A 27454-nucleotide genomic window follows, 5' to 3' on the forward strand; every position below is an offset into this window, starting at 1 on the left:
AGAGAGAGAAAGACCGACAGAGAGAGAGAGAGAGAGAGAGAGAGGAGGGGAGTGAATGAGAGAAGAGAGGGAGAGGGAGAGAGAGAGAGAGAGAAAGAGAGGAGGGGGGAAAGCCTTGGCACACAGCAGGGTCCGACAGCACACTAAACGCTCCCCGGAGATGTTTTCCGGTTTGTGGATGTGCGCCACCGGCTCTCGGCTCTCGGCTCTCACCTTTCCCTGAGCCGTACACAATGACATAGTTGTCCACGGCTGCCAGCGCCGGTCTCCACAGCAGCAGGGCCCTAGAGTCCGTGATGTTAATGGCGTGGAGGTCCGTGGGAGGGTCTGGCACTGCAGGGAGATGTGAGGACCACATTTTGAGAGGGGTGGGGTGGGAGAAAAAGAAACATGTACAACAATGGTTAATAAATTATTTTATTGCATGTGTATGAATGGCAATCGCCATTACACGCTGAAGAAGGGCTCTGCCCGAAACGCTCGTAGGCGAATAAAGTAAGGAAAATCTGAAGAGTGCTGTCCTTTGCTTCTTTCTTTCATTGTATGTGTATGTGCACGTTTTTTTTGTTGTTTTTCTTCAAATGATTGTTTTGACAACACTATTTTTGGACGCAGACCCACCAATAGAGCTTACTGGGTACAAGAAAGGGCACAGGAGACAAACACATAGTGAGAGAAAGGGAGAAACAGAGAGAGAAACAGAGAGAGGGAGAGAGATAGAGAGAGAGAATGAACAGGAAAAGGAGAGCGTGAGAGGAGGGGAGAGAGGAGGAAGGGGCGTCATCTTGGTGAGCAACGCACCAGCATGAAAATCTGTCAATATGTTTTGGCCTCTACGGAGGAGCGGAACACGAGCCAAAACAAAGCAGTTTGAAATTGGAATTGAAGGGGACCCGGGGGGGAAGCCCTTTGAGAAAATATAAAAATGCTACAAACTTTTCCAGATCCTGCACCTGCTAAACCAATTATGCGTGCAGAGGACCTGCTATAAAAAGGCTTCAAAAAAGAGAAAATACATGAAAGCAAAAGAAAAAAACATGCCTTCAACAATACGAACAAAATAACACATGGTTGCATTTTTTTTAAATCTTCACATGAAATTATGAAAAATTAGAAAGGGCACAAAGGAAAGTGATACGTGGATACCTATCAATCACTTTTTCAATATCAGATGACTAACTACCTGTACCAACTCACCACCTCTAAGGATTAACTGAAAGGTGGTGTCACTAAATCAAACAGATTTATCACACGAACATGTGCATGCACACACACACACGCACACATGCGCACACACGCACACACGCACGCACTCTCTCACACACACACACACACACACACACACACACACACAGACACACACACACACATACACACACACACACACACACACACACACACACACACACACACACACACACACACACACACACACACACACACACACACACACACGCACACACACACACACACACACACACACACACACACTACATTGCAAGACACAAAATGTTCTTTGAAATGAACAAAAGCGGAAGCTACATAAACTTACGTGTTTGGACGGTGTCCTTGATTGGGTCGCTCTCATCCATATTTTGCAGAGAGATGATGCTGACCTCGTAGGATGACCCAGGTGTCAGCTGAGAGAGATCTAATGCCGAGTCTGTTGCACCCACCGACACCGACACTGGTTCACCTGACAGAGAGACAAGGGTAGCTGATGCAGTTTTACTTCATGACATATTAGTTAACATATGGATTTCTAGCTCACTGTTTCTTCATTTGAACAGTTTCTAATTGACATGCTATTGAATCCAGATTGAACATGAGCACCATGAAAAACGATCACTGTTTCTGCTTTTGCCAATTACTGTAAGAAGGGATCACGGCCGTCTGAACGTGAACCTAAATCATGGACACAACACAGATCGGAAGTACACTACTGGCTCTTCCTTCTCATCCATCATTTTCAGAAGTTGAGAAATGATGCATACCACCTTAAAAATGAGCCAACTGTACACTCCAAAACACACAAATCTATACTGCATGGTATGTTCGAGGGCTGCTCTGCTACACTGGGGACCCTTTAATCTTTCAAGGCTTCTCCACCCCCATCTATTGCAATCTTGGAAGCCATTAGTCCTTTCTTCTGGCACATGCATGTGCTGCAAAAAAGATTAGCACGCTCGACATAACCCAGTGAAGTCATCTTGTTGCTTTGAGTTTGAGTTAAGTTGTAGTGTCAAGTTAAGTTGTGTCAATGTGTAGTGTCAGGTGCTTTACACATTGAGTTACAGTACGTGAAAATGCAGTGTCAAGTTAAGTTATATACTGTAGGTGATAAGACATGTTCACAATACTTAACTTAGTCAAAGCAACAGGGTGACTTTATTGGACTAATTAGTGTGTGGCGCTGTTTATTTTACAGTGTGTGTGGCGTGCTAGTGAGTGCTGGATCTTACCCTCGCGCGTGTGAGTGTACGTAACCTTAAAGCCAGTCACGGGGCTCCGTGGTTTGGTCCAGGACACAGACACAGTGGTGTCCGTGATGTCAGTGAACAGGAGGTTAGCCGGAGGCTCGGGACCTGTGCAGAGATGCCAGGAGAGCGGATGAGTAACGGACAGATGTTAGATTCATAAAAACAAAACAAAAAGAGCCATTTCACGGAGAGACATGTCAGACAAGACTTTCCTATTCTAAAGCGTTTCACAGCTCTACACAGACAGACAAGCTACGTGTGTTTACATACAGATGCACTATAAATTGTTTTTTTGTTTTTTTTTCAAATACCTGTCTTTTGGTTTTCACCTTCCTTTTTGTTTTTACCTGGTCATGGTTAAGATTAGTGCACATATGAGTACATGTGTATATATGTGCAAACCAGACATATATACAGTATACACAGCACAGCATATACAAGGAACCAAACATGTATCACATCTGACAGTGATGAACACAAAGGAGCATTTCACACACAGAGGACAGAAGGTACAGTACACAGAGGATGGGGATTAGGTGTTGAACTGGTCTTTTGATCCTGGAAAGAAGAACCATATGGAGGAAAGAAACATGGAGAGAGGTCGAGGAAATATTGATAAAAAAAAATAATATGTGAGAAACAAATTTATAAGTGGCTTTTAGAATTGTGGAAAAAGTGATAAGAGGGTAATGTAGAATACAAGCAGTAAATGAGATGGGGTGTTGGGTCGGAATAATACAACAAAGCCTTTGGGAATTCCGAGGGAAGACAAAATGTAAATAAACCTAAAATAGTGAAGAAGGCATTCAATTTATTAAAAAAAAAAAACATTCAATGTCAGCACATTTTCTTCAGGTTTAGTTGATAGGGATTCAAGGTTACGAAAGGACCTTTTTTGGCCAACCATGGTCTTACCCTGGTGAATGATGTGGGTAGCCAGTGAAGATGGCTGACCGTAAGGTTACCCTGATAGAGAGAAGATCAGACCAGCTTAGAATGAGTCAGTGAGTTAACAAGAGCCCCGCAGAAAGTTTCATGAATACAGAAATATTAGTGTGGGTATTCACAACATCTACAAATGATTTTAATCACAAATAAACAGACAGACACAAAAAGCGATGACATTTCTTATAAGTCACTGAATTTTTAGAACGGCGATTAAAACATTAAAGCCTGATTTTTTTTTGCCACAAAGTCCTTCTTCACATTGACGACAAACAGGTGAGTTTCGCACAAAACACAATGGAAAACAGGATGAACATGAGTTATTATTTGGTCACGTGTTGTTGTTGACATTTGATTACAATTAAAGCTTTGGTCAAACCCATGTAGGGTACCATTGCTTTAATTAAAAGGGAACATGAAGCAGGACACATGTGTTAAGCTTAGCATGATCATGTACAGCAAATTAATACTCAGAGGAGCTTTTTCAATAATTCACTAAGGTGCCATGAAGTATGTGTCTAATATCTAAGCATAGCACTCTCAGAAGGTGCATGTAACTATATAGTCTATCCCATAATAGAGTGAGATAGCTTGGGGACTCTGAAATAGTCTGCATACTGGGCAGATTCTGAGCCCAACCAGACAAATGATAGCTCATTGTGTGCAGTGTACTTGGCTGTATTTAACTTTGATTTATGCCATTATCATGTCAAGTGAAGGTACCAACAGAGTGTGTTGTGATGATGTGTACCTGTGTTTATAGTAACACTGTGCGTTTTCGAGCGAACTCCTGGACCCGTGCCGAACACAGAGAGGATATATTGGGTCTGCGGTCGGAGGCCTTTGAACAAGTATGACCGCGCCGACCCGGGCAGGACTTTGGTGAATGTGTCGTTGGGAGAAGCTCTGGGTGGCTCTGCTATGTCAGTGGATGTTGCTGGACCCTCTGCGTCACCCTCCTCTCCCTCCTCCTCTCTCTCCCTCACCCCCTCAATCGCCACTCGATTGTCTGAGTCGTCTCCTTTGGGGGGCCTCTTTTGAGTGACAACAAAATTTTTGAACATGCCATCAGGTGCACCCCATCTTAGGTTAATTGAACTGGTGGATTCTTTCTGGACACCGACACGACTCAGTTGCTCCCCCTCCTGCCCATCAGTGGTACTGCCTTGTGTTGTGTCGGGTGACTTTGGTATTGGCTGACCTAGGACTGTGGTGTCCGTGGTTTCAGCACTGTCAGTCTTTCCAAGAGGATGCTTCATTGGCTTGTGACCCGGTAGTCGTTGGACAACTGTTCTGTCTCTCTGTCTGATTGTGACACCTGGCTTTGGTTTGGTTCTAGTGGCTGCACCAGAAATGGCGGGAATGCTTATTTTGGAGTCGTCAGGTTGGGTTTGTCCATTAATTACATTTACATCCTCGGTGTCAGTCAGAGTTTCCTCAGTTGGTTGTACGCTGTCTGGAGGGGCGGTATCTTCAGCATGTGGTGCATCTATTCTGTTACCAGTCGGAGGAGGTGTAGTTTTTGTACCAGCAAGTGATCCTGTTGGTGGTCGAACCACTGTGCCGTTACGCCTCCTCCAGGCAACTCCAGGTTTTAGTTTGGTTCTAACTCCCCCATTCCCGCCATTGAAGCCAGGACGTTTAGGTGGCGTTCTTCCTGCAGGGTACCTCATTCGGTCTGCCTTAGGTTTCTCAGTACTGCTGGCTGGGACCTCCTCAGATGAGAATGGGCTGCCAGCACTGGTTTCATCCTCGTCATGACCACTGACCTCCTTATCATAACCGTTCTCTCCATCATCAGGATGTGGTGTTAGAGGATGATCAAAACGAGGAGGAGCTGTGGAGGCTGCGGTATGGGGTTCGGCCGGACGCACTGGTTGTGGTCTTCCAGGTCTTGTGTCATTTCTTTTTCTGAAGACCACGCCAGGTCTTTGTTTAGGATGAGCTCTGGTGTCCGTGGTCTCTCCACTGCCTGGCTGAACAGGGGGTCCTCCGTTGGTGATGCCACCGTTAGGGCCGGCGCCGTTGGGGACGCGATGGGGGAAAGGCCTGCGTATTGGGCCTCTAGAAGGGTTCAGAGGGGGTCCCAAATGCGGCCTGGTTCTGTTTTGGAAAGGTCCGAAGCCGGGCCGACGAGTGAATTTCCCTTTGGGGAAACCAGAGGGCTTGAGTGGCTTTGATCCTGCCGAGCCAGACTCCTCACTCCTCCCAGGCTCACTCTCTGAACTTGTGACGACAGTCTCGACCCTGGATGATTCCTCTGATGCGCTGCTAGAGGAGGGAGAGTCATATTCAGAAGATTCAACAGAATCAAAATATTCTGAAGATGGATGGATTTTTCCACTCGCCCCATTCTGGCTGGAATCAGGGAGCCGCTTAACAGCTGCGTCCGATTCTCTGTCCGAGGGCTGAGAGGGCGTGGACAGTGCAAGGGGGAGCCCCAAAAGCTTAGTGATTGAAAGGTCATTGTCATTCTCAGCGCTGGTTTTACTTGCCAAGGGCGTTTTAATGAAGTCTGTATTTGGGAGAAGTCCTGGTGAAACCTCGAACACAGAGATGTGCAAATTGATGCCGTGCTCCTCGGACGAAGTGTTTTTGGGGCTCGTGTCGTGCCTCTGCAGTTCTTTGACGAGCGCATCGATTTTCTCCTCGTCAGTGGCATGCGTCATGTTTCTGATGACTGGAACTTTCGCCTTGATCGTTCCATTCAAGTGACGGTGTCCCACAATGAGCTTCGAATGACATTTCTTTCCGTTTGGGCGACCAGTGGTGTTTCCAGAGACGTCTGTGGCATGTGGTGCAGGAGCTGGTGGATCCTTGGTTTTGTCAGTCGCAGATGTACCACTGCCAAGCTCCTCCTGAGACCCTTCATCCCTTGGGCCATCTGTCATGGCCCCTGATAGTGGCTCCCTGTCGCTGGTTGGGAGGTCAGGTTGAGGACTTGTCCATCTGGGTCTTCCTGGGTGTACTGCCGGTTGCTTTGGTAGACCACCAGGGTGCACTCTCTTTGGCCCTGTACCTGGCCTCGTGGCATTGAAATGGGGGGGTCTTGGCATACCAGGCCGTCTGATTGTGCCATTTCTAAATGGTTTGGGTGGCAGCCTTTGTCTGGCGGTGTCTGCTGCTGTTGGCCTGGGTTTGGTTTCCGTGGTGACCATGTTTAATGTTTCACCTGGCTCTGCTGAAGGCATGAATGAAGTGTGATTGGAAAGAAGGGTTAAAACAATCTCTCTCTCTCTCTCTCATTTGCTCAGTCATACCCTCTCACTCACTCACAGTCTATTATTCTCCACAGTAAATCTCCAGAAACAATGTGGGAAATAATAAAGCTATTCAAATATGAAAACTGAGGTTAAATAAAAAAGAATGAGTTTGACAAACAAATGCTGACAGACACTATTTTCCAGCTTGCTCTCCACCTGTTTTAAACGGAGAGAAACTGTTTCATTTCCTGCTGAAAAAACGAAGGAGTCATTAAACCGGACCAGCTGAAAAGAGCGTCACTGGAGAAGTGGAATCTCACGTCCAGTCAATAGTGCTGGGGAAAAAAAAAAAAATCTTGGTCCCATTTGATATTAAGAGTCCTGCATATATGTAGTATATAGTTATTTTAATTAGAACAGCTGCTAAATAGAGTAATTAATACATTATTATTAATTTATACATACTTTTTAGTTATTAATTTTGTTGTTAATCAGTTAATGGTGCATTTATTGATGCTTTATAGTATTTGTTTGCATCAAAGGACGCTTAATATTGAAATGGACTAAGATAATAACAGAGAGAGAGAGAGAGAGAGAGAACAAAGGTAAGACAAAAAAGGGAAAGAAAATGTGATAGCACTGCCAATTACAAACAGCAAGAGTATTTCCGAACAAAGGCTGTCCAGTCCTGGAAGGATTTAAAAGTTTATGTTATTTTTTTCTGTTTCTATTTGTCATCTTGGCTTTTCTCTATCTACAGTACACAGAGAAAAGATGAGAAAATTCCATCCAAAGATGGACATAGTCCTATTGCTGTATATCAATTTTACTCATTTGACTTCTCTATTTCTCTATAATCATTTCACCTCACATTTGAATTGAAACTGTTGTGTGGTGAGTAGTAATCTATAACACATTAAAAAGTAAAACAAATGTACATGTTTTCTATGCCTATCATTCTTATTAGTAGCTTTGTGGCCAGCACTAGCAGACAAGTCCAAATAGACAAATTTATTTCCCTGTCTATGAATAAGACTAAATGATGATTTGTCTAGGGAGGCCATTAATTAAGATAAACTGAGTAAAGCCTCTACAGGATCTTCCCATAATCTGTTATATTCCTCATAAATGTGCTGTGGTGCCGTGGGACGGAAATAACTTGTCAACACCGGTTGTCAACACTGTAAACCTTAAAATCACAGATCTGACAGACGTATTCAGCAGATCTACAACTAGGAGGCTTAAGGTCTCCAGAATATCTCCACATGCCATGTCAGTCTGCTGCTATGCCTTGGTAGAAAAGGACACGTACTAAGTTAACATCACACAGCAATGGCATGGAACACAAATGTCATGTCTGTGCATTTTGCATCCTATTTTCAGGAAGATTCTGGAAAGTTCTGGACTCACCGGGAATGACCTGTATCGTGACTGGTGGACTCTGTTTTCCGTCCTTTTCTGCCACAAGAGTGACGTCATAGGGCGTGCCCGCCACCAGGTCATCAATCTGAGCAGAATTGGAGGGCGGCAGGGCTTTCTTCTGCTTGCCCTGGTCTCCGCCATCACTGGGCGCCACAGTCAAGTGATACCTGTCAATCTCCATCTGGGGTGGTTCCCACTGGATGACCGCAAATGTGGTGGATGTCTTCACCACTTCTATATTGGTGGGACCCGAGATCACTACAGTGAAAACACACATACACACACACACACACACACACACACACACACACACACACACACACACACACACACACACATCTCGTGATTTGAGTGACTGATTAAAAAAAAGTATGAAATCATTATTAGATTATCAGATTTATGCTTGAAACACTATTTCAATTATTAAACTGAGGATAGAAAATTGTTCAAATAATTCATTCCCAATATAAACTCTTACAGGAAGAGTAATGTCTGCACTCAACTGAGAGAGCAACATAGTAACGCCGATATGGTAAGATCATCAAGGCTATGCATTCAAAACTCAGGGAACACACAATACATAATTATGAAAATGTATATATAAACTGAGACTGGATCAAAAGAAAAGTGCTTGTAGATGAATAAATGAAAAATGTCCTTAGTCCACGTGCATCAATATGTGTGGAATAAGACCCGAGAACTAATGTGTTCCAAGGAACTAATCTAGCACTAACAACAGATTACGGATACAGAAATCCAATTTATCTAGGATCTAGGTCTAATCTTTGGTCAAAAATAAACATCCTGTATTATTCAAATACATTTTTAAAGCAATAAGTGATATAAATATGGCAAATCTTTAATCTAAAATCAATGAAAACATTTTATTTAGAAAGATTTTGTCATGTAATGTCAACAATTCCCAACAGAAGCCATCACCTTGGTCATGTTCTTGGAATACCAGTGAATAACAGAGTACTATTATGCAATCATGCTAGCCACTTCATTGAGATTCAGGACACTTGGGTAAAAATGCAGACTGCCTGTCACAGGAGCTGAAAATGGCAGATTGCTCTCTCCTGTGTCATGCATATGAATTCATAGGAGGGTCAGGGGAAAGTGGGAGTTTTGGTGTTAAAAGATGGGAGGAGAACCGTAAAATGTGTATAGCAGCAGAAGTCTATTTTGCAGTGAAATATTCTGCCAGGTAAGAGCAGGTGTTAATCCAAATTACGGTTAAATGCGTCAATAAGTGGAACTTTCAAAGACAACAGAATCTCTATTCAGAGCACCAGTTTTGCATTATCAAAAGCTTAAAGGTGAACTATGCAAGTTTTTTTAAGCTTAATTTGCCAGAACTGATCAGCTTCAGAGTCATTGGAATGGTTATTTGACTAATTTCGGGTTGCATGACGGCTGTCTCGCTTCCCCCTAGCGCCTCTGAGCGGAAAAAACATGCATGCAAGTTTTGTGCCACTTCCTGGCACTTTCTAACAGAAAGTCTCCAGCCTCGCGATCATGCTCATGAAACTGAGACTGACCGATTGAGGAGTTTTGTAAAATATACACGCTAAAGCTGTAGGGGAAGCTCTGCAGAAAAATCTGCAAGCATGAAACGAGCGAAAACGAAAAGCGAATGCAAAACTGGCGATAGTTTCCCTTTAACTTTCGTTGGCCTTCCGAATGTCTCACTTTCAAATTCACGTTCGCAGTTCACTTCATTCAACTGCTCTTGTGATTGGAGTATGCCCTTCTCGCAACTAGCGGTAGGAGGTGGAGAAAGGCGTGGATTACCTGATGAACTGAAGGGTTGATAAACCACGTAAACGAAGGAATCACAGTATTCGCTTTCTGTGGGTTGTCCATGGTGCTGATAACGCTACGTTCACAAATGTATGTACAGCACATCCTCAGTGTTATAACTTCATTTGAAATGGTCCTATTTTGCATTGCTTTTTATCAATTAAAAACAGAGTCTGTGACTTGGTTTTGCAAAAGGTTGCAAATTATGCATGCCAGTCATGAAAAGCCACTCAAACTAGATGTCCCGCATTGCTTTACATGGAATGACCGCAGCATGGAGTTGCCATCTGCTACGCAAAGCAAAAAAACCCCAGACATTCCAAGTTCTCTCCATCCCCTACTCTTGTAAATCTTTGTACGTTGAGTGATTGTTTAACAATACAGCACATCAATATACACTATCTTAACTGCTTGGACACGTGTGTGTGTGTGTGTGTGTGTGTGTGTGTGTGTGTGTTTGACAGAGAGAGAGCAAATGAGAGAGAAAGAGATGTGTGTGCCTGCGTATGTGTGCATGTGGCAAGTGTGCCTGTGTGTATACTGTACTGTATGTGTGTATGTCTGTAGAAATTACTGTACACTGTCAATATGTCAGTGTGTGTGTATATGTACTGTATGTGTGTGCGTTTCTTACTCGTAGTGAACTCTGTAGTACTCTCTGCGCCAGGTTGACCGTCCTTCTCTCCCATGATTGACACATGGTACTCCTGGCCAGGAGCCAATCCGGTCTGTGTGTAACTGGTGAGCCGCCCGCCCACAGATGGCGTGATCTTCTGATCCCCTTCTTTCTGCAAGAGGGAAAGAGATAGGTTTCAGTCAAGTGAAGCCAAAAGCCCACTCAGATCAAAAAATAGTCACAAACACCACAAATGTGTTGTTTAGTCTGGTGCATGTCGTCCTGATAAAAAAAATATCCCCATTTTTTGGTCGTTTTGGTGAAGAAAGTGTAGGCTAACGTCAACAGACAGTGTAAATAAATACCTAGTTAAAACAAAACCATGTTCTGGGCACAGATTTCTCTCTAAGGATTACATAACCACAATGGCTAGTCACTAACCGCAGGCTGTCATTTGCTATGGGCTGAACATCCTCATAAGATGTGAGTGCTTGTCGACTCTGTGAAATGAAAATGTGAAATGGCACGTATAATTTATTACCCGCCGTGCCGTCACGGTGCATGAGACACACACACTAAGACACCAGGGAACCGAGAGGCACTGACGTGTTTATGAAGATTGCAGTGTAATCTCCCCGTACAAACACACACACACACACACACACATACACAATGACAACAGGGGGTTACCTGACCTGACTTTCACAGGCTCTATGTTTACTAAGAGCATAATGGGGTGGAACATTCTCTATCTCTCCCTCTGAAACACACACACACAAACACACACACACACACACACACACACACACACACACACACACACACACACACACAGGCCGAGTTCACAAAGTTGGCCCTGTCCTCCCCTCAACCACCAGGCCACACAAGAGGAAGGAAAGAACAGAAAACCCATGTGTGTATTAAACACTTCCAACATATCGGTATGATACCGAGTATATCATTGTGGTGTTCTCAACACTGGACTCCATTGTCGGTATGCCAAATTGGACTTTGGACTAGTAGAGTGATTTCTTTACCATTACCTTTACCATATTCTTCTATGATTGGGTGAATTGCTTCCGAAACCAAATGAAAAACACTCTGCAACCATTCATGTTGACCCCACTACATTTTATATTGCGGTGCCACCAACTGATGACAAAGTTACAATTGTGTCGGAGTTTCTGCATCTTTACATTTCTTGGCAACCATTCTGCTAGAAGAACTATATTCATTTTTATATAGAACTCTATTCGTTCATTAATTAATTTATACATTTCTTGCCTTGCTGTGTCTTCTTCTCAAGTCCATATGTCTGGTCCATATTACTAATAGGTCTAACTCAAACAAAACCTAAAAACCTTATACGGAGAGGAAATGTTTATTTGCACTCTGTCATTATCCCTTAGACTTGACTACTGCAGCATAAACTCTTAAAAAAACTCCACCTCGAAACAGTCAGATTCCAGCACATGACTGCATTTCTTGGGGAAGCCAGGCTTTTTAATAGGCAATGTCAACAGCATTATGCTTTGCTTGTTATTGCTTAATTCGTGCATTGGAAATTTCATTACGCAAACATTTTATCACCACCGTAAATGCAGTCTCACTTCAGTGAGTTCAAATTAGGTTTCCAGCTGTTTCTTTTGCAGGCATTCTCCATCCACATAATTTATTTATGTGCCAACTTGCCTGATTTTTTTTCTGTATATTAGCAACATTTTGCAAATCTAATTATAATGATCACCTCTGGCCTTGAAGCAAAATTTTGCGTTCAAGGTCATTTTGCAACCGTACTGTATGTTTGTGGGACTGATGCCACTGATGCTTCCTTATGTTGTTGTGTCTGTGAGGGAGACAGATAAACATCTTCTGCTTACCCGTCTCTTTCTCTTTCTCTCTCTCTCTTGCTCCTGACTGTGTGTCACAGCAGCTGGGTAGTGATGTCATTGCTCTGGCCAGGACCTTGTTTTTGACAGTGTTTACATCGTCCATGGCAACAAGCAAAGCACATCTGCATCTACTCCTCTCTCTGAATACCATCTCTCCCTCACTCTCTCCATCTTCCTTCTCTCTCTCTCTCTCTCTCTCTCTCTCCCTTCATTTCTTTTTTCTTTTTATTTACGTCCCTACCCTTTCTCTCACCAAGGCTGTCACATTCTTTCTTGCTTCTTTGTTTCTTGTTTTCTCTCTCGCACACGCATACTTCCTTCTCCGATTCCCAAGGGTTCCATGCTATCCATCACTTTACACACCCACCAGGAAAATCTCTCTCTCTTTCTTCCACTGTTTCTCTCTCTCACTCCCTCCACCTCTCAGAAAGTTCCTCTGTCTCTATCTCTCTCTCTCTCTCGCTCTCTCTTTCAATGACTGTGTGACTGTGATATTTTAATTTTGCCACATTACCACATTCCCTTCCCCCTCTGGGAAACATCCGTCTGACACACAGGGCTCTCGGGAGGAACAAGGCTTGGGGTCGAGCCAAGGTCGGGGTCAAGGTCAGGGTCGGGCTAGCCTTTCCTGGCGATCCTGGCACGGAGAGAGTGCTCCACAGAGAGCAAGCAAGCAAGCAGCAGAACCACCCACATACGAAACCCCTGGCGAGGGTGAGATCGGCACGACCGCTGTTTTCCACTGATTCATATTCATTGAGTATCTGGGAAGGCCCATGTCACGCGTTGGAGAACAGACACTAAGCAGGCGACCTTCAGCGGGGCTAGTAAGGTCAGCCTAAAAAACACACACAAGTCAATGCTAATCTATTTCACATTGAACTTGATTCAATTGTATGCATTAATATAGCGCTGTCAACAATCAGCATTGTCCCAGACTGCTTTACAGACCAACCAACTCAGAACAACTTAGCATTAAGACACAGAAACTTCCTTTGACAGAGACAGGACGGATCCTTGAGCAGAACCTAACCCCTATGGGGGACCCTTCTGCCTACAGCCACCTATTACCCTCACTGATGCTAACCTACCAGAGTGGGAGATGGGAGAGAGAGGCTTCTGATATACACCTTGCGCCTGAACTAAGCTTACTGTTAACAACCATAACTGAAATAGAAATGTCTAATGAACTGTAGAGTAGTGTGTAATGTTAATAGAATGTACATAGTTTCTTAGCGGGCAGTGTGATACACACACAGGAATTTGTTCTCTGCATTTGTCCCATCCATAAGTAGTGAACACACACAGGAATTTGTTCTCTGCATCTCTCCAATCCACAGTGAACACACACACACACACACACACACACACACACACACACACACACACACACACACACACACACACACACACACACACACACACACACACACACACACACACACACACACACACACACACACACACACACACACACACACACAGTATGCACATTAGAAGCACATACTATTGAAAATCTACCATGACAGAGCATAATGCATTTCAAACCAGTGCAATAAAAATAATTTCAAGGTCTGCTCACAGGTTGTTTAAGGTCGGAGTTGCTTTCCTTTATGATGGATGACTCATTGACAGTCAAATAGTGATAAATAAAGTGTACCAGAAATCACTCATTCCAACATGAACAGGGAATGAACAGCTGCACGTCATACCAGTTAGCTAAGCGACTTACTTTGTGCCAATTCAATTTTCCTGTGATATAAGATAACTTTGGACGTCGTCACAGCTGGTGATGGTCTTCCCCCTCTCTCTCTGTGACTATACTTCAGAAAAGGACGACACTGAAACAGTATCCCTTGTAGGAAGTCAGCTAAGTCCCAGGGATTTAGGTGGAACAGGGAGCGCTCGAAAACCCCAAAGCGCCCATAGCAAGAGAGATAACAGCTTCCGCATGTCCTAATGAAGCCGAGATTACAACGACTCACTACGGCTTTTCCCCGAGCACTGACAGGTCCAGACTCTTGGGAAGTCCTCCTGAAAACCTCTGACATCATGGAGGCTGAAGTAGATTGCGAGCACATGTTTTTCTAAGAGAACAATTACTTTACAGGAAGAAACGAATATCAAAGGATCTCCCTACATCTGAAAAGAAGTTGTACAAAGTGTGGTTTTGCTCTTGCATTAAATCACAGCATTCTACAATATATTCAAAGGGAAGATCAGAGAGGTGTTTACACACATGGTGGATCAGACTGGTCTAAGATCATAAGGCTGCTGGCCTTAATGATGTTCAGGGTTCATGGTTAACTTATTCCATAGCCATTTGGATATTTTTAGCATAGACTTGCATCCTGTACTCTGCATACTGTTATTATTGACTAAAACTCATTGAACTAATTACCTTCGGCACTCAGCTTTCAGCCTTGTAACAATGACTGAATAACAGCTGTGGGGAAATCCTACCAACACTACTGCCACTTGTGTTATAATGCTTCATTAAATTTAATTGAATTGAACTGATATGCATTCCGCTTAACAAAATGAATGTTTCATCATGAATGTTTTCTAAAATTAACAGATGTGTTTGTTAATACTGACACATTTGTCAATCACATTCAACTAAGAATCATTTCAATGTTTTTTTCTATACTTTAGTGGGAGTCCCAGGCTCTACCTATATAACTTGTTCCACTCAACAACTTCAAAGGATCGGCACATTTACTGAAGTGTCAGTGTTTATTATTACCATCTGTCATTAAACAGGCACGGGTCTAAATTCCTCAACGATTTTTCTTGGCCAGCCGTCTTCATATCTGTAAATTTATAGGATCCATAAACCCTCTAATGCCCTCCACTGGGCAGCGTAGCACTCCCTGCACAGTGAAGCTCTTTCTTCCTTTCCTTCACAGTTCACGCGTGTGTTCAGGCTGAGTGAAATTTAACGGTGAACTTGAGAGAAACAAGTTGATATTGTGAGAACCAATCGGGCGGGAAGCCATTGTGGTCGATGGGCCGTGATTGCTGCTCGCTGCGGAACGACTCAAGAGAGGGCTCGGAACAGGGCCAGGCTAACACCGCGACTGAGCCAGATCTGTTTCTGAGTGACACGTTTTCCTGGGTCTCTTTTCTGGGGCTCTCAGAGACCCATTGGCTGGCAGAGGGAGCCAAGCTGGCTGTCTCCGTTTAGTGTTCCAGTCAGAGTTTTACTGGGGCTCTATGGTCACAAATCAGTTCCTTCCTCAGCTGAAAAACTTCTCAGTGATTTCCACATTTCTGATTCTCCCCATGAAGGGACTTCACACTCACTCTCCAGTAAGGGCACTGTAATGCATGGAGAGTGAGTCCTGAGAACAATTTTGTTTACGTGAATTATGAGGTTTCAAAAGCAAAGAGAGAGGTGTTCATGGTTCTGTTGAAAGGGGTCCAACAACGTTTTTGTGTGCAGAAACTGGGACCTCATTGCCGGTTCTGTTTAAGAATCCACATGGTAAAACTTAAAACCAGATACAATCTCTTAAGAACACTGGATTCTAGATGGTCAGTTGTGCTATACCAAACTCTTAGATTTTTTCCATTGCTGAATTTGTGTTTATGAAATGGCAGTGCCAACGATGAATGCCAAAAACCAGTAGGCAAAATACCCATGAAAGCTCTCATGAACCACGGGAATGTCTGCATGTCACGGATTCAGAACTAACTGACATTTTGATGGCCGGGCGCTTTGCCATCAGAGGGGTCTCAGACTTGTTTTGGTGTATGTTCATTTCCTGTTCACAAACACATCTGTTCCTGGATGCTTTCAACAAATTTAGCATCTGTCTGTGTGGTTATGTCTGCTGTGCCAAAAAAGCTAGACAGGGTCACTGACCTTTTAGATTGAGTGATCCTGAGATTGAGATATATGCCTCAAACATTCAAAATATTTATTTAAGACCTAATAATGAATCACCAGAAGATTCCGTGGAATGATTGTGTGGTGGCCTTAGGTTCTGTTTTGTGACTTGTTGTCTATTCACAATGTTAAGATTCTGCTGTGTGAAAGGTCAGGTAGCAGTAGCCTATCATGTGGTGTCTTGTGGATGGTTGAGGTGATTATTGGCAGTCTGCTCTGAGTGTTTGTTAGTAGGCTATTCCAAATAAGACATTTTGCAGTGTGAGGGATCTGTTGGTGAGTGGCAGTCCGTGTGTGGGGTCTATTGGTTGATAGAGATATTTTTAGCAGTTTGTATTACATGTACGTGGTAGAGATCAAGAGAGATAACTGTTACCACATCACCACACATGTCAGCAAAGAGCAGTGCTTAGTATGTCTCCTGGCAGTGTCTGCAAGCCTGTCAGCTGTGTGTTTCCAAATATAAGTGTAGCCTGGTGTTGTTGTGTCTATTCACGATGTAAGATTAATGCACCTGTTACTACATTTAGCATTAAGCATTAAGCAATATTGACTTATTGTTGTGTTGGTTATGGTAATTGTGTGTTAGCTGTGTCTGTTAGCAATATGAGTTGCACTGCAACTGACATTAAACATTAACGTTACCTTGTGTCCATTAGCATTGTGGTGTTACAGTTACACAGTAGTGGTTAGTTCTGAGGGCGGCTTCCAAACCGGAGTTTAGCTGAATACACAGCTTTAGAAGTTTATTTCCTACTTATCAGCACACAATACTCTCCAGGGCGGCTCACTTTTGATATTATCCGATCATGCCATGCTCAAACTCTAGGCTATTTCTTTGTTTCCTCTGCTCAAACTCTATAGTGACGTTTCAAAATAAAAGTATTTGCATCCTTTCGTAACATAGCCTATTGAAAAAGTGTTTTATCCATTAGCAGTGGGTTGTAGGCTATCTGTCATTAGTGTTTGACGGGACATGCTGCATGAATCCCATTGCTGCATTACAGGCATTGCCTTACCTCACTGGTGATGGTGATATGGTAGGAGTCATACTGCACCGCAGGTGGAGTCCAGGCGAGGGTCACTGACGACTCCGTGATGTCCTTAGGAGTGAGTCTCGTCACACCAGTGAGGGCTGGCAGCAGGACAAGGAGGAGTAAAGGTCAGTGATTTAAATCTTACAGTTGGCTTAATGAATTGTTTCCGTGATGAATTATATCGTTTTTATGTTAATGTTTCCAGTTCATGCTAATAGAAGTATTTTGTCTCAAAGTGGAACGCTAACAAATTATGTTAGGCTTCTTGTTACTGGATAAGATTTGAGTGATAGTCTACTATTTAGCCTACAATTTTAACTCATGCTGATTTGCATGACCTAACCTGCTCAGATGTAATTTCTTGGCATTGGTAGGCCTATTAAACTGCTAGGCCGAGGATATAGTCACTGTATCTTTTACAATATCCAGAGGAAAGGGAAACTCAAAATGAGATCTGTTCTTTGTCTATCTGTCTCCTCTTGAAAGATTTTGGCCATTGTCTCATATTTCTGAATTTCAACTCCTAAGGAACAGCCTATTTGTCTCAGCCCAGTAAATCCAATTTTACTTCAGTTTAAAATCTCAAAAAAACCCCTCCTTTGACAAACAATACGGTTATGAGCAGCAGCAGGCTATTTTCCTCTGGGTTGATAGACAGAGAATTAGCCTATAACCATGGAGTGTTTAAGTAGGCCTACTTTGAGAACTTCTTTATGTAACATGATTGAAAGAGCACTATGATTGTAGGCTGGTAAACACCGGACACTTGTGAGAAATGCTGTTTCCCTTTTAAGGTTAAAGAGTCAATTTGTGCCTGCCAACTGTTCTCTTTGGCTCAGTTTCTGATTGACTGGTGAATATCCAGCATCCCCCCCACACACACACACTCACACACTTTCTCATAACCCTGACTAGCTTGTCTGGTAGGCTGACCTTTCCTAACAGGCATATTTATTCTCCCACCAGAACAGATCCTAAACAGTCACCATGTCAAGGATGGTTAAAAAAAACCAAATATGTAGTGCATGTGAACACTCCTGTGTGACGCCACTGCATAACTACTCAGTATAAGTATGTAGAAATCTAGGTACGCAGTTTAGCATACCTGAAGATCTTACTGTGAGTCAGTGTTTTTTATATGGTACTTTGTGAATATAAAGTAAAAAATGTAGCCTGAATAAGTATGTAGAATGGAAGAAGTACGCAATTTAGCATACCTGAAGATCTTACTGTGAGTCAGTGTTTTTATTTATATGGTATTTTGTGAATATAAAGTCGAAAATATAGCCTGATGTTATTTATTACTGAAGGTTGGCGTTGAGGAGACTCACCTGTAGAGCAGTCTGGGCCGCTCAGACCCGGCTCGCACTCACTGCAGTCGGGCCCGGTGAACCCGCGCCTGCACACACACTTCCCTCTCACACAGCGACCCTTGTTGCTGCAGTTGTTTGGACAGGACTTGGTCCCGCAGTCAGGGCCTGAGAAGCCCGCCTCGCACACACACTTTCCGTTGACGCACCGGCCGCGGTTGTTGCAGTTGTCGGGGCATGCCTTCGTGGAGCAGTCGGGCCCGGTGAATCCGGGATCGCACACACACTGCCCGTTCACACACTTGCCCCGGTTCCTGCAGTTGTTTGGGCAGTCCTTGCCGGAGCAGTCAGGGCCTGTGAAACCACTCTCACACACACATTTCCCATTCACACACCGCCCCCGGTTGTTGCAGTTGTCAGGGCAGGTTGCTTCAGAGCAGTCAGGCCCTGTGAACCCGCTGTCACACACACACTTTCCATCGACACACTGTCCTCTGTCTTTACAGTTATCTGGACACGCCCTCGTGGAGCAGTCCGGTCCCGTGAAACCGGGGTCACACACACACTGCCCGTTGACACACTTTCCACGGTTCTTACAGTTATCGGGACAGCTTCGGGTTGCGCAGTCGGGTGCGGCGAAACCGGGGTTACACACGCACCTGCCGTTCACACAGCGTCCTTGGTTGTTGCAGTTGTCGGGACACGTCCTCGTGGAGCAGTCGGGCCCCGTGAACCCGGGATCGCACACACACTGGCCGTTGACGCACTTCCCTTTGTCGCTGCAGTTGTCCGGGCACGTCGAATCGCTGCAGTCGTCCCCGCTGTAACCAGGGAAACACACACACTTGCCGTCGACACACCGGCCCTGGTCGTTACAGTCGTCTGGGCACGTCGGTGGCTGGGGCACTGTGCAGCCTGGGCCTGAGGAAGATGAGGAAAGACGAAGAGAGACGAAGGGTGATGATGATGATGAGGAAGACGATGATGACGATGATGATGATGATGATGACAACATAGCAACAGAAAACAAACAAAAATGGTATTTACAGGAGCATGAGAGATCATAAAATAGTGCCTCCCACTCCAGATTTGGGTATGGCTTTGGCCAAGGGCGCCGCAAGATCAGGCACAGACCCTAGCTCTTAAGTTAAGTAAGTAACTCATGAGTCAGTCCATTCCCACAGGACTTTTAAATTCACTCTGAGCTGGCTACAAACTCTCGTGAAGGCTGGAAACATAAACACGCCCAAAAGAGATGCAAGGACGATACCCAAATATTTAAGTCAATCTATCCAATGCATCAGGGTGCTACTCATCATCACAGACAAGATGTGTCTGGCTAGCCACTGTTGCCATTGCTAACCTTTACCCTTCAGTCTTCACTTTATTTCAATACATGGCTGAGGTAATTGCAATGTATCTCACTGCCATGTTAAAGTAATAACACGCAGCATTAAAAAATCATTGCAGCGTTTGATTTGAATAGACCCCTGTGAACTGCATCCAAGAGGTGCCCAGAGCCGATCTGTTGGCTCCGGATAGTAACCTCCCCTCCCTCCCATAGTAGTAATAACGACGATAATAACAATAGTGGGATAGTAACAAGGTGGATGCAGGAGGGCGTAGGCTCGAGGAGGGAGAGCAACATGCTGAGGTCAGGCGTGTCTGTGGCCAAGCGCTAATGTGATCATAGTGTGAGCTCAGATAATGAGCAGGCTTGGGGTTTAGAGTATGAGAGAACATTCTGGAAGGGAAAAGTGGAGTGGGGAGAAAGAGAGAGAGAGAGAGAGATTTATATGTATTTATACACAGAGAAGGAGTGGGGTTGGGGGAGTGAGAGATTGATTTGAGGGGTAAAAGAGAGGGATTAGTGACAAAGAGGGAGACAGAAAGAGGCATGAGAGAGTGGGCTTGGCTTGAGAGGTAGATTTCAGTAGCTATAGCTTCATAGTTGGTTGCTGTTGTTTTGTGTTTGAAGGACAACAAGGATCAGATAGGAAATCGGTGAGAAAAAAATTATGAAAGAGGCAATAGACAGACATACATTGTTGGGGACAGGAGCAAGGACACACCACTGACAGGGAAAGAAGAGGGTTGTGAGGTATGAAAGATTGTTGTGTGAATACTGTTGATCTGCTCAGCTAAGTTTATGTGTTTTGTTTGTGTGTGTGTGTGTGTACTGTACACGTGCGTGTGACTACCTTTGGTCTGCCCTGTGATGGTAGAATGACTTGTGTTCTGTGTTCTGTGTGTGTGTGTGTGTGTGTGTGTGTGTGTGTGTACACGTGGGTGTGAGTACCTTTGCTCTGCTCTGTGATGGTAGAATGACTTGTGTTCTGTGTTCTGTGTGTGTGTGTGTGTGTGTGTGTGTGTGTGTGTGTGTGTGTGTGTGTGTGTGTGTGTGTGTGTGTGTGTGTGTACACGTGCGTGTGAGTACCTTTGCTCTGCTCTGAGGCGCAGCAGCCTCCCTCCGGCCCGCCGCACTTCTCCCGGAGTGCTGACACCTCCCTCTCCAGCCTCTCCAGGCGCTCGCGCAGTGCGGCAAACTCGGCCTCACACCCGCTGCACGTGCCGCCCGCCCCCCCGCCCCCAGCGCTCGGCACCAGGCGGATCCGGTGAGTCAGAACCAGCGGCGCGTCCGGGTCCAGCTCAAACTCTTTGTCACCGCCGGCCGAGTCACCCTGGGCGCAGCTGTCCGAGATAATCACTTTGATTGGCTGGCCCTTGGGCTTGGTGTCGCGGGGAACCCTGCCATTGGTGGCCTGTGGGCTCTCGGCGCTGTCGGAGAGGTGGGCGGGGTCTGGGAGGGTGAGGACGAGAAGAGTGAGGAATGGGACCAGCATGATTCTGTTTCCGTGGACACAGTTCTGCACGGCAGGGGAGAGGAAGTTTGCTCAGTCAGAGATTTGGCTACAAGTCCGGCTTTTAGACTGAGCTATAACTCCTCTAGGAGTTAAGTCTGTAGGTTCTCAAGTTTACTGAGCCCCAAATGAAGAGGACGAGCCAAAAGATGTTGAAGTATTCGTTGCTACGACAACGCCAAGACCAGAGGTGCTAAAAACACGTCTTGGTTGCTATGACAATGAATGGGGTTTCTCTAGGCCTCTACTGCCTCATCCAACGCTTGAGTCCCCTTCAGTCTGCCAGAAATGACAGAATGGTGGAGTTCCCTTGGCACCCCCACTCGAAGCCTCTATCCCCTGGCCTCTGAAGAATGTTCCTGAAAGACACAGAGAATAAATAAGAGATAGAAGGAGAGACAGACTGTGTATATGAGCATGACAGCAGCAAGACGGCACAAATTTAAGAATAAGCATAAACTAACGCTCAGACCAAATATTTGTGTTTGGTCGTTCTTTGTTCGTGTGTAATTAGAAGTATAGAGGTATTGAGTTTTGGTCTAGAACTAGCTAACTTTCTATTACAGACTTGACTGGAAAACAGCAGCAACAACACAGGATGCATGTGTACAGGACAAGCTAGCATACAGTACACGGCTAACTGCACTTTGGCTGCATGTTTCAACGCAACCTGCTTTAAGACCTATTGTGTCCCACCCTTAGCACAAAACTACAGAGGATAGTCAAGGCGTGATGGTTAGCAGGAGACCACAGTCATATTTCGTTCTCCTTCATATAAGCCAGCCGTCAAAATTGTTTCTTTCAAAAGGGCACAATGCTGCTTTAATTAAGCAACATAAGTTATTGAGTCTCATGACAATGACAATTTCTTTCATGATTAAGTACAAAAGATTAACAAATGTCCCATGCAATGACGTTTCACAAGAACATTGTTAACGAGACAGTGAGGATTGCCACACTGAAGGAATATCATAAAATGTAAGTATGTTTGTCTGTAACTCTTTAGTTTAGATTCTGAAAATATCTGAAGTGGTGGTGAAGTGGTAAATTGAGCCTTTGTTTGCACACATATGTTTCAGAAAGTCATTTCCTGATGACATTAAATACCCACTTGTCTGGAAAAGCTGTTTACAGCAACATGACCAGACTTTGGTGTGGTTCTGATGGCTCATTTTACAGTGTTTAAACAGTGTTTTAAGAAGATTGGGATCAAAGGTTTAGGATAAGATTTTGTTCTGATCAAGAAAAATGTCATATTGCATCTTTAAAGCATTTGCGAAACAAATGTATGTCAATAAACAAACACATGTGTTTATATTGAATATTTAATGTGATTGATTGGTCCGCACACTGGGTATAAGCTCTTCGACCATTGTTCCCATTGCATGAGGAAGATCCCACTTGAGGATCGAAACGTTGCCTTTGTATTAAAATAAAACGTTTTTTGGAGCTTATACCCAGTGTGCGGACCAATCAATCACATTGTCTACCACTTTTGTCAACCAAACGCCTATATTGAATATTTAGCCTACAGTATGCCATGCTGTTGTAATCAGTCCTGCCTTTTGGCCAGTGACAGTGATAACCAGAGCTTTCTGTTCTCCTCTGTTATCACAGAGAGGAAGGCCCAGAGGCTCTGGAGAGGTCTGAAGCCTGTATTCATCGCATGTGGTCATCACCAAGAACCAGGATCCACCTCCGGTCACAGTAAGAAACTAGAAAAGCACTCCGAGAGTGCAAACCTCCGCCAAGAGAAAACGTAACCGCCTCCTGGATCCAGACGGTGATATGGATCACTCCCAAATGTAATAAGTTTAATAAAACAAACAAGCAAACAGACAGACAGACAGACAAACAAACAAACAAACAAACAAACCCCAATGAAAACATAACCTCCTTGGAGGTAAAGATCAGCATACTCCACGCATACCAATCAAATCATGGTGTCGCTTTGTAGAGCCCAGTGTTTTGTATATAGAAATAGGCCCACATAACTTGACTCAAAGGGAATAAGACAATTGGCCAGGGCTATGGTGAGTGTGTGCTAATCTGTTTTTATTGTTGGGGACAGTGCACAAGGTCCTCATCAGTACCATTAGTCAGCAGGTCGTCTCTCTCTCTCTGTTTTTATCTATCCTGTCCTCATCTGTTGCCACTTTTTTTCCACCTCTCTTTTCTGCTCTCCCTTCTTCTGCTTTCCTTTTATTTTTGTTTTTCTCTCCCTTCTCTTCTGCTTTACCGCCACTCTCTACATATATCCTGCACTCTCTCTCTCTCTCTCTCTCTCTCTCTCTCTCTCTCACCCCCTCTTTCCTGCCAGAGCTGTTGACCTCACCTCCCGACACGGATCGTATCTCATTGGCACCGACGAATAAACAGTCATGTCCATATGTGGGGTGCAAGACCCTGCTTTTTACCTACACACACACACACACACATACTCTGTCTCTCTCCCTCGCTCTCTCTCACACACACACACACAAACACACACATCACACATACCACACGCACACACGCACGCACGCACACACTTGCTCACTTATTGAAATTCATCCACACCTATATTTACTCGCTCATTCACTCACCTGCTCACTTATTTATCCATCTCTCTCTCTCTCTCTCTCTCTCTCTCTCTCTCTCTCTCTCTTTCTCTCTCTCTCTCACACACACACACACACACACACACACACACACACACACACACACACACACACACACACAGACTGATCTCTAACCCAGCTCATCACAACACTGGGACAAGTGTCTGTGCTCTGCTCCATGCATCAAATCAGGGTTGGAAAATGTTGCAACTTTCCGTGAAAGCATCCCCTCAGAAAGCACACACACACACACACACACACATACACACACACACACACACACACAAAGCATCCCTTCAGAAACCCTCACAAAACTCACCATAGCAAACTACTCCAGAGGGTCTATCAGTGCCCCTACTCACACACACACACACACACACACACACATACACACACACACACGCACCTCAGGAAGCCCTCTCACAAATCATCACTGAAATCTAGACTGGAGAGTCTATGGCCAGAACTCTGCTCTCTCTCCAACACACACACACACACACAAACCGACACTAACCAAATATTCCCGTGAGAGAAAACTATTCCAGAAGGTCCCACAAACACACTTGCACACGCTTAAGTAAACACACACACACACACACAAATTACAAATGCGTCAAATTACAATGACAAATTACCCCACACACAGTCAGACAGATATCCACCCACACAGACAGCGAGACAGGCAGACGGACACACACACACACACACACACATATGCACAAACACACACACACATACACATATGTGCGCACACACATCCACATATGCGCAAACACACGCACACACATATGCGTAAACACACACACACACACACACACACACACACACACACACACACACACACAGGTTCTAGTCTTGCAAAAACAGGAGCTGTGCAAAGCCCCTTTGCCCGTAAACGAGCCTTTTGGAGGTTCCTAGAGCGCCAGCATGGAGCGCAGCGAAAGAAAGACGGATAACGTCATGCTTCCCTGGAGGAGCGCGCTGGGAGCGAACGAAGGAAAGCAGGGAGAAAAAAACACACGCAGAGACACACACACACACACACACACTGGAAGATGAAAAGTCCTGGTGGGAGAAACAGTAGCGATGGACAGGAGAGGAGAGGAAACGTAGTAGCCTCAGCCTCACGCGGACGCTCAACAGGTTATTCACTTTTCTGCCGCCTGGAAGAGTTCCAGTTTCATAAATTGTGTGTCTCTGAGGAAAGAAAGTGCTGTCAGCAAAGTCACTTTTATTAACACACTCATACACACACACTCACACACTCTCTCATACACACACACTCACGCTCACACATATGTATAGACACAGAGAGACATATACGCATCTGTCTTTTCTTGTCACAGACACACACACACACACACACACACGCTCACACTCACATATGCACATGCACTCACATCCTACAGACTCAGATGACCACACCACTTCAGTTTGAAGGGGTCTGCAAGTGATCTGTCCCAGATTCAGTATTTCCCTAAGCATCACTATGCCCACCACAACAAACTAACAACACCCCCCCCCCCCTCACACACACACACACACACACACACACACACACACACACACAACCACCACCCACACATGTTTCCCAAAAGCAACCGTACAGTGCCCTCATAACACACAGACACCCAAATGCGTGTGACTAAAGCATCGCCATGCTCCAACCATAGTTATAAGTTCTTGAATTTCCCCTTGGGGATCAATAAAGTATCTATATCTATCTATAAGAGACTGTTATATGCAAATTATAAAATCCATCTTTCGGTTATTTAATGATCTTTTTACACAACAAAGCATCCAAGACAACACAGAGCTTAATTGCTCCAAAACCAGAATCAAAATCAGTTCCAGAATCCGCTTCTATAAAAGCAAAATTGAGCATAAGAGAGAAACAGAGCGTTTTAAACCCACACCACAACTCGCTTCCAGAACCTCACAACACATCTCACTGCATGCTAGTGCCACCGTTCACTGCCTCTCCACCATTATAACAGGCAACTGAGTGGTTTCATTAGTTCAGCCTGCTCCATTATTATCATATTTTCAGGTATTAAGAAAGGTCAGACCTAATAGATTGCAGAAAGGTCAGATGCATTAGATTACTGAAGCTGGATTTGAAGCCCTGAAGCTCTGCCTGTCATTAACACCACAACGTGCTGATGTGAAGCAGATGCTCATTATTATTCTTATAAATGTTATATTATGGTCTGTTGAAAAAAAAAGATAAACATGCACACAGTTACTCAGGTTTAAATCATTAACAAATCCTGTTTGATCAAGTCATGTTCATCTTGCAAAGAGTATTTTGTTTTGTCTCCAATGTAGAAACATATACATCTTAATTCTCAAGTTACAGTGCCTACTTAAATCTCAAGTCACATGATGATTGATCAATCCTATCCTACGGCATACAGTGGATAGCATTTGAAGCATTCAATACTCTACGCAGATCAATGCACTGTGAGAGCATCCAGTACAGCCAGATTGCTGTAATCTCCACTAACATAGCAAAGCAATGCCTTAGAGAAAGTGCACAGAAACAAACAAATCAAACAAAGAAATACATTTAATGAAATAGAAAAAGCACCCTCCAACCATGTGCAAAACTGTGAGTACACCAAGCTTTAAACTACCTTCGGGCAGCGGCAGAGCCATAGACAGTCTCAGGAGCGTCAGTGAAGATGCACTCAAAAGGATGTGCAGACCCCCTCAAGCTTGCCACTGCTCTACAGACAATGTTTATGTCTGAGTGTTTATGGAAAGGTGTGTTGAGTGAGTGTGTGTTTGTGTGTGTGTGTGTGTGTGTCTGTGTGTGCTCTCCCAAGAATGAGTGTACAGTATGTGTGTGTTTGGGTGTGTGTGTGTGTTGATATGCAGAGAATGAGGATGCCTACCTGGAATCAGTCTGGCTCCTAGACACCTTGTGTCTGTCACTGAGATCAGTGCGTTCTCTCCCTACTTTAGGAAAGTTGTGATTGACTAACCGAGGGAAAGGGAGGGGGAGAGAGAGAGATGGAGAAAGAGAGGGAGAGAAAGAGAGAGAGATAGAGATAGAGAGAGCGAGAGAAACAGAGAGAGAGGGGAGGAGAGCTGTAAAATTTTCTCATACTTCAAGAATTTTTCCTCCCTCTCTTCAGCCCCCCTACCCCACCCCACCCCCCTGCACTCACTCTCTCCTCGTCACTCTCTCTCTCTTTCTTTCTCTCCATCGCTCTCTCTCCCTCTTTTCTGTCTCCTCTTCCCCTCTCTCCGTCTTTCTCTCTGATGTAATTCTATGTGCTTTACGGGTCCCCTCTGGGCGGTGGATTTCAATGGAAAACATCTGATTTTTGAGATGTTTCGAGAGGCTGTGCTCGAGCTTTGATGCGATTTCAGGGGATCTCTGTCCTC

The 27454-nt window shown here is 44.4% G+C and overlaps 1 protein-coding gene across 3 annotated transcripts in view; it reads right to left on the reverse strand.

The window, feature by feature from the left end:
* Nucleotides 1-27022, reverse strand: part of LOC134073010 (tenascin) — a 34278-nt gene extending 7256 nt beyond the window's left edge. The window contains exons 1-10 of one of the 3 annotated variants that reach the window (XM_062529936.1): nucleotides 26959-27022; nucleotides 21038-21820; nucleotides 18622-19521; nucleotides 17273-17388; nucleotides 10488-10641; nucleotides 8039-8308; nucleotides 4177-6603; nucleotides 2463-2585; nucleotides 1553-1696; nucleotides 214-333 (exon numbers count right to left, since the gene is read on the reverse strand). In XM_062529936.1, the coding sequence (XP_062385920.1) occupies nucleotides 214-333; nucleotides 1553-1696; nucleotides 2463-2585; nucleotides 4177-6603; nucleotides 8039-8308; nucleotides 10488-10641; nucleotides 17273-17388; nucleotides 18622-19521; nucleotides 21038-21443 (4660 nt within the window). In that variant the 5' untranslated portion in view covers nucleotides 21444-21820; nucleotides 26959-27022. Of the gene's footprint in view, nucleotides 1-213; nucleotides 334-1552; nucleotides 1697-2462; nucleotides 2586-4176; nucleotides 6607-8038; nucleotides 8309-10487; nucleotides 10642-17272; nucleotides 17389-18621; nucleotides 19522-21037; nucleotides 21821-26958 lie in introns of all 3 variants that reach the window. The other 2 variants (XM_062529935.1, XM_062529938.1) reach the window with 2 other exon arrangements.
* Between the last annotated feature and the right edge of the window lie 432 nt (nucleotides 27023-27454).

The sequence above is a fragment of the Sardina pilchardus genome, chromosome 24 (genome assembly GCF_963854185.1).
Source record: "Sardina pilchardus chromosome 24, fSarPil1.1, whole genome shotgun sequence".
In the NCBI taxonomy this organism is placed as follows: Eukaryota; Metazoa; Chordata; class Actinopteri; order Clupeiformes; family Clupeidae; genus Sardina; species Sardina pilchardus.